Source organism: Lonchura striata, chromosome 17 (assembly GCF_050655825.1).
Source record: "Lonchura striata isolate lonStrDom1 chromosome 17, ASM5065582v1, whole genome shotgun sequence".
NCBI lineage: Eukaryota > Metazoa > Chordata > Aves > Passeriformes > Estrildidae > Lonchura > Lonchura striata.
The window spans coordinates 3,332,199-3,345,714 of record NC_140719.1 but is presented as its reverse complement, the minus strand read 5'-3'; the positions used below and the strand labels follow the sequence as shown (position 1 = coordinate 3,345,714).

The following is a 13,516-nucleotide window of genomic DNA, read 5'->3' as shown; positions in this document are numbered from 1 at the left end:
TGTCTGCATGGCTGCCCAGAGCCCTGGCCAGAATCACACAGCTTGGGCAGGAATTGCAACAGAGGTGGTGCGTGGAGGACAGGAGGAGAGGCCAAAATCCAGCCTGAGGAATTCTGTGCTGGGATGAGCTGGGGCATCCCATCCTTTGCTGTGAATTTCTTCAATTTTGGGGGGTTTCGCCTGGCGCAGTGTGCTGCTGCTGCTCTGTGGTTTGCTCCCATGCCTGGCAGTGCTGGCATCTCCTCAGGGATGGGTTTATCTCTCTTCAGGCAGCATTTTCCTCTGGAGCTGCTCATCCCGTGGGGATTTGCAGCACCTGCAGCAAAGCTGCTCCTTGTGCTGCCTTGGCTGGCAGCACAGCTCCGGGCTGGCTCCTGCTGGAGATTCTGGCTGCTCTTGGAGATTTTGGCTGCTGTTGGAGATTCTGGCTCCTGCTGGAGGTTTTGGCTGCTGCCAGGCTGTGCCAAGCCGGCGTGGGGGCTGTTTTGTCTGGGTTTGTGCCCCCAGCATCGTGCTGGCTCCAGCTCTGGGATGCAGAGCCAGGATCCTCCTCCCCACACCATCGCCAGTGCTCTGGCAAAGCCTGAGCTGTCAGGAATTGTTGGAGGAGACTCAAATTCTTCATTTTTCACAGGCTCTGGGGCAGAGTTGACTGGGGAGTTCAAAGTCGAGGCTCTGTGTGCCAAAAGCAGCTCGGGGTGGGGGAGTTGTTTCTCCAGCCTTGGGATGCTGCAGGAAGGGGTTTTGGTGTGGGACCCCTGTGTGGGGTCTGGGGCGGGGGTGGGGAGGGTGCTGGGTGGGTCAGGGTACCCACGGGGCTCCTGTGGCCACACTGGGGCTGGCAAAGCCCCATCCCCACTGCTGGGAGTGGGTTTGCAGTGTGCCCCCACCCCCTGCATCAAAGGGGTGCTGAGGAAGGGGCTGCCTGTGGGATGGAGGGGATCTCCCCCAGTGTGGGGTGCAGGGGACACCTCGGAGTACAGGCTTTCCCAGCACCTTGGGCTCATCCCAGATTGGAGTTTGGGGTGCTGGTGGGGGTCTCTGCCTCACATGAGTGAGTGTGGGGGTCCAGGCTGTCTTTTTCCCTCACCCCAACCCCATCCCAGCCCTGCTGCAGCACAGGCTGGGAGCCCCTTTGTGGGATGGCCCTGTGGGGGCACAGTGGGGTCGGGGGTGTCAGTGATGTTCGGGCTGGGGAATGGGGGGCTGCCCCCAGCTGAGGTGGCCAGAGCAGGGCCAGGAGCTGCACAAGGCACAGGAAACCCCGGCAGCAGCGCCGGAATCAGCTCAATGTCAGGAATTTCCTGCCGGGGAGAGGAATCCATGAAATTAATGTGAAAGGCCAAAAAGAAAGAGATCATCCTGACCCTGAATCAGGCCCTGGGCTGGGCAGGGAGGGCGGAAGGCAGCGGGTTCTGCACCAGAGGCTGTTCCAGCGGGCAGGGGGGTGACTGGGGAGGGGTCTGGGTGGGCTCTGGGGGGTTCAGACCCCAAACCCAGCCCGGGGGAGCGGTGGCTCTGACGTGGCTCTGCTGTTCTGTTGCAGAGAAGACGGGGAAGGTGCTGGGCGAGTTCTGCCAGTGCTACAAGGAGCAGTTTGGAGTCGCTCTGTTCAACAGCGTCCGCTATGAGATCGAGGGCGCGGGGGGCCCGCAGGCCCAGCTGCTGCACCGCAAGGTAAGGGCTCCATCCCCCCTCCCCGTCCTCCCAGAGCCCTGGGACTGCTCCTGGAGACACTTTAGGGGGATCATTTCACTTGGATGAGGCACTGCTGGGGACTCCCCGGAGCTGGCACATCCCTCTGATGCTCCTACCTCTCTCAGCCCCTGAATTATTAGGCTAGCCTAGATATACGAGGCCTTGAGGGGAGAAATGTTAGGAGATGGGCAAAGATTTAAAAGAGGATCTAATGCCGGTTGTTCAGATTCTTTATTCCATGGGATGAGGGGGGAAAGAGAGAGAACAGGAAGGGTCATGGCCTTATCTAGGCTCTGGACAGGGAGGGTGTTCTGGCTCTCTGCCAACCTGTCAGAGCAGGAAGGAAGGGACCACACTTCTCTGATCAGAGTCTCAGGGGTCCCTGGAAATGGGGAAAAGCATATCCCAAGCACACTGTAACATCCCTCCTGTCCCCATCCCTGCTGCTGGCCGTGGGGCTCGGTTCCCCTGCTTCTGCTCCAGCCCATCCCTGGGGCCCTGTGCACTCCAGGGCTCCCTGGGATGGCTTGTCCCAGCCCATGGAAGGAGCACACAGCAGGGTAAAGCTGGCTGGGGGTGTCTGTGCTCGGGGAGGAGCCCAGGGAGCTCTCAGCGCCCAGAGAGCCCTGAGCAGATGTGCCTGGCAGTGTTCTGCTGCTCCTGGGTGTGAGTGCTGCTCCCACCTGGGCAAATCCCTCGGGATGAATAGGAAACCCCTGGCAGGTGAGCCCAGAGGTGGCTGAGTCCCACTGCAGCACCACATGTGCCCTGGCTGGCTAAAGGGGTGGGATTGGTGCTGTGGCTTCTGCAGGGATGCTGCCCGCAGGATCCTCTTTCCCTCATTCTTCCTCTTTCCCTCCTCCTCCTAAGGCAGATGCACCTCAGCTGGGGCTGCTCACAAGCTGACAAGGCTTGGGGACCTCCCTGCGATGGTTTTCTTGGGGTCCTGCCTGGCCAGGCTGGGGAGCTGCTGTCCTTGAGAGCAGGACGAGATGTGATGGCCCATGGCTACAGGCTTCTGCTTTTGTCTGGGGCTTGAAGGGGTGGCTCTGAAATGAACAGCTCTGGCCAAGAATCTGGGAAATGCCTCCGTGAGCTCAGCCTCAAGCCCTGGGCGCTCACAGAGGCTGTGTCCTCGACCCACCCATGGAGGTGACACCTGGCCCAGGCACAGGACGTGCCCCATCTCCTCAGGGACCTGCCTGGGCACTGGGTGTGCCAGAAAAAACAAAGGAGTGGAGGTTCCTGGGCCTGGTGTCCTCAGCACCCTTGGGTTCCTGGGATGCCTTCAGCCCCCCTGGGAGGTGCCTCCATCCCCAGGTTGGTTGCTTCATCCAAAAGCTCCAGCAAGCAGCCCAGGAATGTCTGAGGGACAGCAGCGAGGTCGGGAGGTCAGGGACGCTGCAAGGCTTGGAAAAACCCCGTGTAAAAATAGGAATTCCTCCTGCTCAGTGTCCTGTCTGCTGCCCAGCCCCTCTCAGGGTCCTGGCAGTGCCACTGGGACATATCCCATGTGCTCTCCAGCCCCTCCCAGGGTCCTGGCAGTGCCACTGGGATGTCCCAGGTGCTGCCCAGCCCTTCCCAGGGTCCTGGCAGTGCCACTGGGACATGTCCCAATACTCCAGACACCACAACAGTGAGGGATGGCCATCTCCAGGTGTACTCTGTGCCCCCCAAACATGCCCCAAAAAGTTGTGGATGGCAGAAGGATGGAGGGTGTCATCCTGCCCGGCCTCAGCTGGGATGTGGCACTTGGGATTTTTAAATGTTCTTTGTTTATCCCCCTTTTAGTGTGAGCTTTGTGGTGCTTGGAGCAGTGACACCAGGGGTGACACTGGTGGCCTCCTGGGCAGAGGGGGATGGCAGGAATGGGGTGTGAAGGATGACTCAGGCACCTGAAAGACCAGCAAGATACAACAGCAATGAGAATATGGAATAAACACATCAGCCTTTGGTCTCTCTGACAATCCTGAAAACTCATCCCTGCCATCCTCCGTCCCTGTCCCTGTGGCAGGGATTTGGGCAGCCCAGGGGCTCCCTGGCCCCTCCCTGCCCAGCCCCACCGTTTGGCACACACCTGCCTGTTCCAAATATTTCCTGGAGCTGGGAGGAGTCCCCTGGGTGCCTCCCTGGGCTGGGGAGGGTGTGTGAGCAGGGGACAGCTGTGCTGGGGCTCCCGGGGTGCTGGTGGCTCTGCAGGGTGCCCAGAGCCGTGCCAGGCTCAGCCTGGGTTCTAGTCCATCAGCAGCTGCTCTGTCCAGCTCTCTGCCCTGGGCAGAGGCCTTGCAGCCAGTTTAGGGGGGTTCATTCCCCTTGGATGAGTCACTGCTGGGGACTCCCCAGAGCTGGCACGTCCCTCCTGTCCCCATCCCTGCTGCTGGCCGTGGGGTTCGGGTTCTCATTCCTCCTGCTGGCCCCCAGCCCTGCAGGCCTTGCTTTGGGCTTTCTTTTCCCTCTTCCAAAGGCTTTGGGAAGCAGTGAGGAGAGTGAGGAGCAGCCAAGCTGCTGTCAGACCTCCCCCAGCCCACGGGGGTGTGTGGTCAGGGCTTGGGAAAGGCAGAGAGGTTCCTGTGAGCCAGGAGAAGAGTGGGAAAAGTTCCTCCAGAAGGGTCCTGCTGCTGGGGCAGGCTGGGATCCAAGCCCTGGCTGGTCCCTCCTGGTGGCCACCATGGTGGAGGGTGGGTGGCCACAGCAGGAGAGGCGGCTGCCACACGCTTCAGCCCTCATGAGAGCTCTCAGCTCTTGTTTATGTTCCTGGGATCATCAAAATTCCTGGGACAAACTGCTGGCTCCGTCAGGCAGGCTGTGTTTGGGATGGTGGAAACGCTGTTGGCCAAGAGGTGCTGCACAGCTGGGGAGGCATGGGGTGGCCTTGGCCTGTTCCTGTCATGGAATCCTGCCATGGAATCATGAAAGGGACCTCAAAGCCCATCCAGTGCCATCCCTGCCATGGCAGGGACACCTCCCACTGTCCCAGGTTCCTCCAAGCCTTGTCCAGCCTGGCCTTAGACACTGCCAGGGATCCAGGGGCAGCCACAGCTGCTCTGGGCACCCTGTGTTATTCCTCTCAGGGAACAATTCCTGCCCAAAATCCACTCAAAATCTCCCCTAGTTTAAAAAGGCTGTCACTGGTCCCAGTGAAGTCCAGAACATCTGAGCATCATCTGGTGCTGGGCTCTGTGGGGTGGCTTCGTGCTTTTCCTCTGCCCTGTCCCACCAGGAGACCCTGCTGGAAGGGTTTGGTTCCTGCCACATGCAGATGCCCTGGCAGGACCTTCTGGCAGCAGTGGCACACACCCGAATTGCAGTAGCTGGGAAGAGTTGCTGGAGAGCTCTGCTCCAACCTTCCACTCAGCCAGAGGGGCTGGAGGGGCTCAGCTGAGCTTGGTGTGTCCCAGGAGGAGATGCCAGGGTGTCTGGGTTTGAAAAGACAGGAGTCTGTGAAGGAAGGCAACAGCCTCCTGTGAAATGGAAAGGTAAACTCCCTCCCTCCAAATTACCACAATTTCAAAATTAAAAGGCTCCCAGGTAAAGATACAGGAATGGGAATAAAAGTTCTTTACTAGGAAAAAAAAACCTAAATAAAAAAATATGTAATTAGTACAAACAAAACCTGACACCCTGAGGAGTCAGGGTGTTGGTAATAGTCCAGTGAAATGGTGGCTGCTCCTCCTGGAGTGGCAGAATGGAATGCTGCTGGAGCAGGGATCTGTAGCAGGGTGGAGTTTTCTCTGAAGGTCTGGGGATGGAGTAGTTGGGCCTGGTCTTCCACAGGGAAGAAGCTGCTCCTCTGGGGATCCAGCGAAGGACTGCCCTGGTGTCCCAAAAATTGATGATTTTATGCAGGTAGGAGTGCTTGGCTCCTCCCTCTGGGTGGAGCATCTCCCAATGGGATGATGGAACTTTACCAGCCATGCAGTGAGACATTCAATGGCCATTAAGAGAAGATTCTCCCTGGAGGGAGTCATTGTTCTTGGGAGAGATAAGAAAACTGCCCAACCTCTAACAGATGGCAATAGAATACATGCTGATCTTACAAGCCAGGACACAGGGACAGAGGTGTGACCACATGCTGGATGAGCCGCCCCTCAGAACTTTTCTGGGGCTGTGCCTGTGGTGCCTCTCAAAGCATTGCCCAAATGCAAATTCAGGCACCAAAATTTGCGCCGCCATGGGAGGTAATGCAGTGGAGACCCTCAGCACGGCCCTAGAGAAGAAACACCCACCCAAGCCACCATGGCTGGACCTCGCTGAGCTCCCCAGGGCAGAGCTGTCCCCTCCTGATCCCCTGTGCCTGTCCCTTCCCTGCAGGTTCCACTGGAGGACCACGTCATCTACTCAGGCAACATCTTCCAGTACATCGAGGAGAACAAGAAGTGGAGGAACCGCTTCTGCGTGGTGCCACACAACTACGGGCTGGTCCTCTATGAGAACAAACTGGTGAGGACAATCCCCCCTCACCTGTAATGAACAGGGCCTATGCCTTTATTAATGTTCAGCTCTTTATTAAAAGGATTAGCTGGGCAGGGGGCTTGACACAGAGCTCTCCCCGGAGAAGGCTGCAGGGTCTGTCCTTGGAGTCTCCGTGCAGAGTCTGTCCCTGGGGTCTCTGTGCAGAGTTTGTCCCTGGAGTGTCCGTGGCACACCGGTAGCCGCAGGGTGAGGGGATGTGCAGACCCTGCTGCCAAGCTCCAGCAGCAGCTGTCCCTCTCCTTCCCTCCTGAGAACACCAGGAAGAGTTGTTCCTTTGTTCCTGCTTCCCACAGCCCAGTCCAGTCTGGTCCCCTGCAGGCTCTGGTGACAGGTCAGACACAGACCAGGGATGTGGTTCCCTTTTCCCCAACCAGCGCACCCATCCAGCCCCCTCCACTGTGCCCAGCCTTCCATTTAGGGCTGTTTTCACCCCAAAACCCCCTCCCATGATTCCATTGGTCTCCCTATTTTGCATCCCAGTCCTAGAATGGCAGTGTGGGTGGGGGTATAGGTGATTCCCAGGAGCAATTAGCTAATTAACATTTCAGTGTCAGTACTTAGTTCGAGCCAAGTGTTCCAGCAAGGCTGTTTTGTTCATAACACACCCATCTCCAGAGGGGTCATTCCCCAGGGGACAGCCCATCCATGACCATTTCTCCTGCTCAGGCCTATGAGCGGGAGCTGCCGCCCCGAGTGTTGGTCAACAGCGCTGGCTACAAGGTCCTCACCTCTGTGGAGCAGTACCTGGAGCTGGTCAACAACAGCCTGCCAGGTGAGAGCCTTCGTGCCGCTGGGCAGCCCTTGGGGACCTTTGGGTGAGTTTGGGGTGTGTGATCCCTGAGGGCCTTCTAGAAAAGGGTGATTGTGGGGTGTTGTATCCTTGGGAACCTTCAGAAGAGGGAGAGTTTGGATTGTAGCGTCCCTGAGGACCTTCTAGAAAAGGTTTGAGGTGTGCCATCTTTAAAGACCTTCTGGAAGGGGCAGGTTTGGGGTGTAGCATCCCTGAGAAGCTACTGGAAAGGGTGGGTTTGGGGTGTAGCATCCCTGAGAACCTTCTGGAAAAGGTGAGTTTGGGGTGTAACTTTCCTGAGGACCTTTTGGAAAAGGTTTGGGATGTGGCATCCTTAAAGACATTCTAGAAGGGGCAGGTTTGGGGTGTTATATCTGTGGGAACCTACTGGAAAGGGTGGTTTGGGGTGTAGAATTCCTGAGGATCTTCTGGAAAAGGTTTGGGGTGTAGCATCCTTAAAGATCTTCTAGAAGGAGTAGGTTTGGGATGTAGCATCCCTGAGAACCATCTGGAAAGGGTGAGTTTGGGGTGTAGGATTCCTGGGGACATTAAAAAAAGGATGATTTTGGGATGTAGGATTCCTAGGAACCTTCAGAAAATGGTAATTTTGGGGTGTAGAATTCCTTAGGACCTTCTCGAAAAAAGGTGGGTGTGGGGCATTGTATCCTTGAAGACCCTCAGAAAGGGGTGGTCTTAGGGTGTAGCATCCCTGAGGATGATTTTGGGGTGTAGTAACCCTGAGGACCTTTTGGAAAGGCTGGGGTTGGGATGTAGCATCCTTGAAGAGCTTCTGGAAGGGTAGATTTGGGTGTGGCATTCCTGGGGATCTTTGGGAAGGGGTTGTTGTAAGGTGCAGCCTCCCAGGGATGCTGGAAGGGAACATTTTGGGGTGTAGAATCCCTGAGGGCCTTCTGGAAAAAGTGGGGTTTGGGTGTAGCAGCCTTGAAAACCTTCAGGAATGGGTTTTTTTTTTGGGGATGTATTGTTGCTGGGCACCTTTGGGAAATGGTGGTGGAAGGAAAGGAAAAGAAAAAGGAATGGAAAAATGGAAAAAAGGGAAGGGAAGGGAAGGGAAGGGAAGGGAAGGGAAGGGAAGGGAAGGGAAGGGAAGGGAAGGGAAGGGAAGGGAAGGGAAGGGAAGGGAAGGGAAGGGAAGGGAAGGGAAGGGAAGGGAAGGGAAGGGAAGGGAAGGGAAGGGAAGGGAAGGGAAGGGAAGGGAAGGGAAGGGAAGGGAAGGGAGGGGAAGGGGGAAATAAGAAAGGAAATGGCAAGGAAAACTTGTCTATGTCTCCATGAGAACCACATGATTTTTAATTACTTTTAATTTTACCTTTCCATTTTCATTCTCATCTCCTTTTGGGGAAAATGAGGCTCTTTTTGCATTGTTTTCTGGAACAACTCCCAGGAAAGGCCCTGGGAGGGAGATGAAGGCTCTGTGTGTCCCTGCTGGATACCCCCAACCCTGCATCTCCCCCTCCAACCACGCTCGCTTTCCCGCAGGTGTGACCCCCAAATCTGGGCACTCCCCCATCCTGAAGTGCCCCACGGATTTCCCGCTGATCCTGTGGCACCCCTATGCCCGGCACTATTATTTCTGTGTGATGACGGGCAAGGAGCAGGAGAAGTGGCGGGCGGTGTTCCAGGACTGTGTGCGGCACTGCAACAACGGTGAGTGACACCCGGGGACACAGCGGTGACCTCCTGCCCCACAGAGCCACCCTGCACAGCCAGGCTGGCCTCTGTGGGCACAGGGGATGGGCTGGAGCTCAGGAGGAGGAGAGGGGTGTGAGTTGTTGAGGAACTTTGGAGAAGGGAAGGGTCTGGGGAGATCCTTCCAGTGCCTAGAGGGGCTCCAGGAGAGCTGGAGAGGGATTTTGGACAAGGGATGGAGGGACAGGACACAGGGAATGGCTTCCACTGCCAGAGGGCAGGGATGGATGGGATACTGGGAATTAGGAATTGTTCCCTGGGAGGGTGGGCAGACCCTGGCACAGCTGGGGCTGCCCCTGGATCCCTGGCAGTGCTCAAGGCCAGGCTGGAAGCACCCTGGGATAGTGGGACATACCCCTGCCCACAGCAGGGGGTGGAACAGGATGATTTTAAGGTCCCCTCCAACCTAAACCAGTGTGGGATTCCATGTCTGAACATCTCATCAATGCCAGCACCACCCCCAGCTCCCTGGAGCACCCCTGTGCCCAGCTCCATCCTCTGCCCAGGAGGAAGTGTTTCCAGGGGTCAGCACAGAGCCTGGCTCCAGAGCTGCCCTGATGTCTTATTTCCCACCCTGAGGGAGAAAATATTTGTTAATTAAAGTCACCAAACCCCAAACCTCCCCCTGAGGGCTACTGGAAGTGTGGGTGCAGGGCTGTGGCAGGGGTGCAGGGCTGTGGCGGGGTGCAGGGCTGTGGCAGGGGCTGCAGGGCTGTGGCGGGGTGCAGGGCTGTGGCGGGGTGCAGGGCTGTGGCAGGGGCTGCAGGGCTGTGGCAGGGGTGCAGGGCTGTGGCGGGGTGCAGGGCTGTGGCAGGGGTGCAGGGCTGTGGCGGGGTGCAGGGCTGTGGCAGGGGTGCAGGGCTGTGGCAGGGGTGCAGGGCCATGCAGCTGGGTGGAGGCAGGACCTGCCTCCCACATCAGTGATACTCTGGCAGGAAAACACGATTTTCCTGCTTGGCTGTGGCCTGGGCACTCCTGGGCTGAGCTTCAAGTCCTGGCTGTGCTTGGGATGGTGAGAAATTTCCTGAGGAAGGCAGTGCCAGAGCTGAAACCTGCTTAGAATCAGGTGTTTTAGTGGGCATTTTAGATGCTGCTCAATTTCTAAATGCTTCTTTCATTCCTGGGAACTCTGGGTAGCCTCAATTTTGCCTCAGTTTTGCCAGGGCTGCTGTAACAGGGTGAGATCTGGAGCTTGGGTTTCACCAAGGGTTTCCATCCCCCCACGTTGCATTAAATCTCCTGAAAAACTGCTCTTTTAATTTTTATTTTGTGCTGGGGGTCTCGGAGCTCCTTGGGCTGAATGTGCCCCCTCCTCTGTGTGGGGCTGGGTGCTGTGACCCCCCATCCCCCTGAGGAGCATTGCTGGATGATCTCAGCACCCCCTGTGCTGGCTGGGCCAGCAGCTGTGAGCAACCCCAGCTCTGGATAAAAGAGGAATTGATCTCCTGCTAACAAACCCGCAATTTTCATCTCTGATTCCCCTCCCACCTGCTGGGCGCTGCTGTGGAACACAGGGGAGGTGTGAGCCTCTCCACCACCCCCTCTGCCAGCCATGAAAATGGCTGAAAATGCCAGAAAATCCTCTCCTCCCTCTCCTTCTCCTCAGCATGTGATGGAGAAGCCTTCCCAAGCGGGCAGTGGCCAAGGAGGGCTCGGTGCATTCCTCCAGCCCGGATTTGTCTGTGACATTGTTCTTCCTGCCCCTCTCTGCCCCTGGGAGCTCCAGGATCCTGTTTCATATTCCATGAAGGCTCTTTTGTTGTTGGAAAGCACTTTAGGTTGTTGGGGTTTTTTTTTCCTCCCTAAATTAGAGGCTCTGTTTCTGCCGCTGGTTGTGATCAGTGTGGGAATTTTCAGCTCCCTGTCTCAGACTGTGTTTGTGCAACAGCAGCTCCTCTGTAAGGGCTGGGGATGTGCAGCTCTGTTCCTCACACTGTGAGTCAGATTGGTGTCCCTGCAGCCTGTGGCTGCTCCAAAACTGTCCCTTGTCCAATCTGATGTCACCTGGGGCTGGGCAGTGCCCTCCCTGAGGGTTCCTGCCCCTTGTTGTAGGATGGTTTGAGTTAAAAGGGATCTTAAATCCCATCCAATGCCACCCCTGCCATGGCAGGGACACCTTCCTCTGTCCCAGGCTGCTCCAGCCCTGTCCAGCCTGGCCTTGGGCACTGCCAGGGATCCAGGGGCAGCCACAGCTGCTCTGGGCACCTGTGCCAGGGCCTGTCCACCCTCCCAGGGAACAATTCCCAATTCCCAATCTCCCATCCATCCCTGCCCTCTGGCACTGGGAGCCATTCCCTGTGTCCTGCCCCTCCAGGCCCTAAACCACTCATTAATGAAGGCAACTCATTAGATTTGCCCTGGGAAGTGGCACGGGAGTTTCTGGCACCAACCCAGCCTGGAAGGGCACAGGGCTGGGGACAGACTCAAGGATGTCCCCAGGCTCAGCCTGGAGGGAGTGACCTTGGGAAGGCTCTTGGGAGGCAAATCCTGCCCCAGGCCTGGCAGGGACAGAAGATGAGAATTGTCCCACCTGGGAGGGGATCTGAGCTCCCAGGAGCTGTGGATGGAGCAGCTCCAGCCCCTGGAAGCTCAGCCCAGCTCTGGCTCCCACCAAAGACAGAGAAAAGAGCAGATTTTACTTTCTAAGTGGTTTCCCCCCATGATTATTAAGCTGCCCCTTAGCAAAAGCTGCTTAGGCTTGGAGTTAATTGTAATCACCTTAGAAAAGTCTGTGTGCACTGGGAGAGATCTGCTCAGTGCCCCAGGCTGTCCCTCTTGGGCACCTGGCCATGTCCCCAGCCCTGCCAGGTGCTGTGGGACGTGTCAGCACTGCAGGGATGATCCCCTGGAGCCTCCCAGCAGGGTCACCCTGGCTCACATCCCATCCTGATCCCCTCCTGTGGCCATGGGGAGGGGAGCTGGGGTGGAGGGTTCTCTCCCAGGGGTGTTTCCCTGTCGGCAGGGACAGGCTGGGACAAGGCAGGGACACGCATGGGACGTGTGGGACAGCTCCCAGGCTGCCCTGCCTGCCTGCTGTCCCCATCTTCTCGCTCCCAGCCCTGCCCCTCCTGGTGGGTGCAGTGGCAGGGTGGGGGTGACACCTGAGCCCTCGTGCTGCAGTGACTCAGGTGGGGACAGCCTGGCCCTGACTCACTCCTGAAGCCTCTTGGCCACTTTCCTCTTCCTTCCAAGCTGCTCCCCACAGGGCCCCTCTGCCTCCAGCCCCCCCCAGCTGGCCCATCCCCACTGCTGGGGGCTCACTGGGTGCTGAGTGCTGTTGGGGGTCACTGAACCCCCATCCTGCTGAGCCCCTGCTGTGCCTTTGGGGGTCACTGAGCCCCCATTGTCCCCATGCACCATTTGGGGTCACTGTGCCCCCAGGTCCCCATGCACTTTTTGGGGGTCACTAAGCCCCCAAGTCCCTGTGCACCATTTAGAGTCACTGAGCCCCCAGGTGCCCGTGCACCATTTGGGGTCACTGAGCCCCAGGTGCCCATGCACCACTTTGGGGGTCACTGAGCCCTCATCCTGCCAAGTTCCTGCTCCTGGGTGCCTTTGGGGGTCATTGAGCCCCCAGGTCCCCATGCACCATTTGGGGTCACTGAGCCCCCAGGTCCCCATGCACCACTTTGGGGTCACTGAACCCCCCATCCTGCTGAGCCTCTGCTCGTGCTGTGCCTTTGGGGGTCACTGAGCCCCGAGGTCCCCATGCACCTTTTGGGATCATGAGCCCCCAGGTCCCCATGCACCTTTTGGGGGTCAATGAGCCCCCATCCTGCCCAGCCTCCCTGCCCTCAGGGTGGCTCTGGAGGGGATCACTCTGGATGTATCGGGAGCCCCCCAATCCCTGCTGCCCCCACCCTGTCAGGGCCAGTGCCTTGGGACAGGATCCCCCAGTCCTGCTGACAGCCCTGGGGGCTCGCACGGGAAGCACCCAAAGGTGCTCTGGGGGTGCAGGGCTGCCCTCATTGCCAGCTCCAGGCTGCTCACTCGTGTCCCCTCGGCAGGGATCTCCGAGGAGTCCAGAGTGGAGGCTCCAGCCTTCACGGACGCCATCCGCATGTACCGGCAGTCCAAGGAGCAGTACGGCACCTGGGACATGCTCTGCGGCAACGAGACCCAGGTGGGACCCGCACCCCCAAACCGGGCTGCCGGGGCTGGGTGCGGCTGAGCGGGCTCCCCAAAAACCTCCTGCCTCCGCAGGTCCTCAGCAACCTGGTGATGGAGGAGCTGCTCCCCGAGCTGAGGAGCACCATCGGCCCCCGGCTGAAGGGAAAAGCCCCGGAGCGCCAGCGGACCTGGATCCAGGTGTGGGGCTGGGGCTGCCCGGGGGGGTCCCCACCGCCTGCCCTCCCCCTGCCCGCAGAGCCGGCCTGGGGAGCCTCCCTTCCCCGCTGGGCTCGGTGCCCACCGCCTTCGCTGCCCCCTTCTCCCGGCCCCTTCCCAAGAATCCGTCCTTTCTCCAGAGTGGATTTTTCAAGCTCCTTCTGTGTCCCTGCCCAGCCCTGCCCAGCCCCACAAACAGGAAGAAGCCCAGCCCCGGAGCCAAGCTTGTCCCGGCTAAATTTAGCGAGCCATTTTTAGGACAGCGAGGGCTAAATCCAGCCCAAACCCTTGCGAAAGACTGAGGGCTCTTCAGAACTGCCTGTTAAAACCTTAAACCCCGATAATTACCACCAGGCTCCTAATGGGCCACTTGAGCGGCCTGAAAACACACAAACTGCTTTTCCAGGAGCTGCGGTGGCTGGGAAGCCCGGGGAGGGAGGAGGGGGAGGGCTCTGCATCCTGCCAGTCCCAAAATCCAGCCTTTGGCTGCAAAGTGAGCGTGAAGCCTCAGCCAGCGGC

The 13,516-nt window shown here is 58.3% G+C and overlaps 1 protein-coding gene and 1 long non-coding RNA gene across 3 annotated transcripts in view; both read left to right on the top strand.

The window, feature by feature from the left end:
• The window catches only part of LOC110480267 (uncharacterized), a 219,012-nt gene that overhangs the window by 173,977 nt on the left and 31,519 nt on the right, over window positions 1-13,516 (top strand). The window lies entirely within an intron of this gene.
• The window catches only part of NIBAN2 (niban apoptosis regulator 2), a 37,310-nt gene that overhangs the window by 16,575 nt on the left and 7,219 nt on the right, over window positions 1-13,516 (top strand). For both annotated transcript variants that reach the window (XR_014958769.1, XM_021548092.3), the window contains exons 2-7: window positions 1,547-1,677; window positions 6,010-6,138; window positions 6,838-6,943; window positions 8,462-8,629; window positions 12,679-12,794; window positions 12,875-12,979. Coding sequence is in view for 1 of the 2 variants with exons in the window: in XM_021548092.3 (XP_021403767.3) it covers window positions 1,547-1,677; window positions 6,010-6,138; window positions 6,838-6,943; window positions 8,462-8,629; window positions 12,679-12,794; window positions 12,875-12,979 (755 nt within the window). In the remaining variant the exon portion in view is untranslated. The remainder of the gene's footprint in view (window positions 1-1,546; window positions 1,678-6,009; window positions 6,139-6,837; window positions 6,944-8,461; window positions 8,630-12,678; window positions 12,795-12,874; window positions 12,980-13,516) is intronic.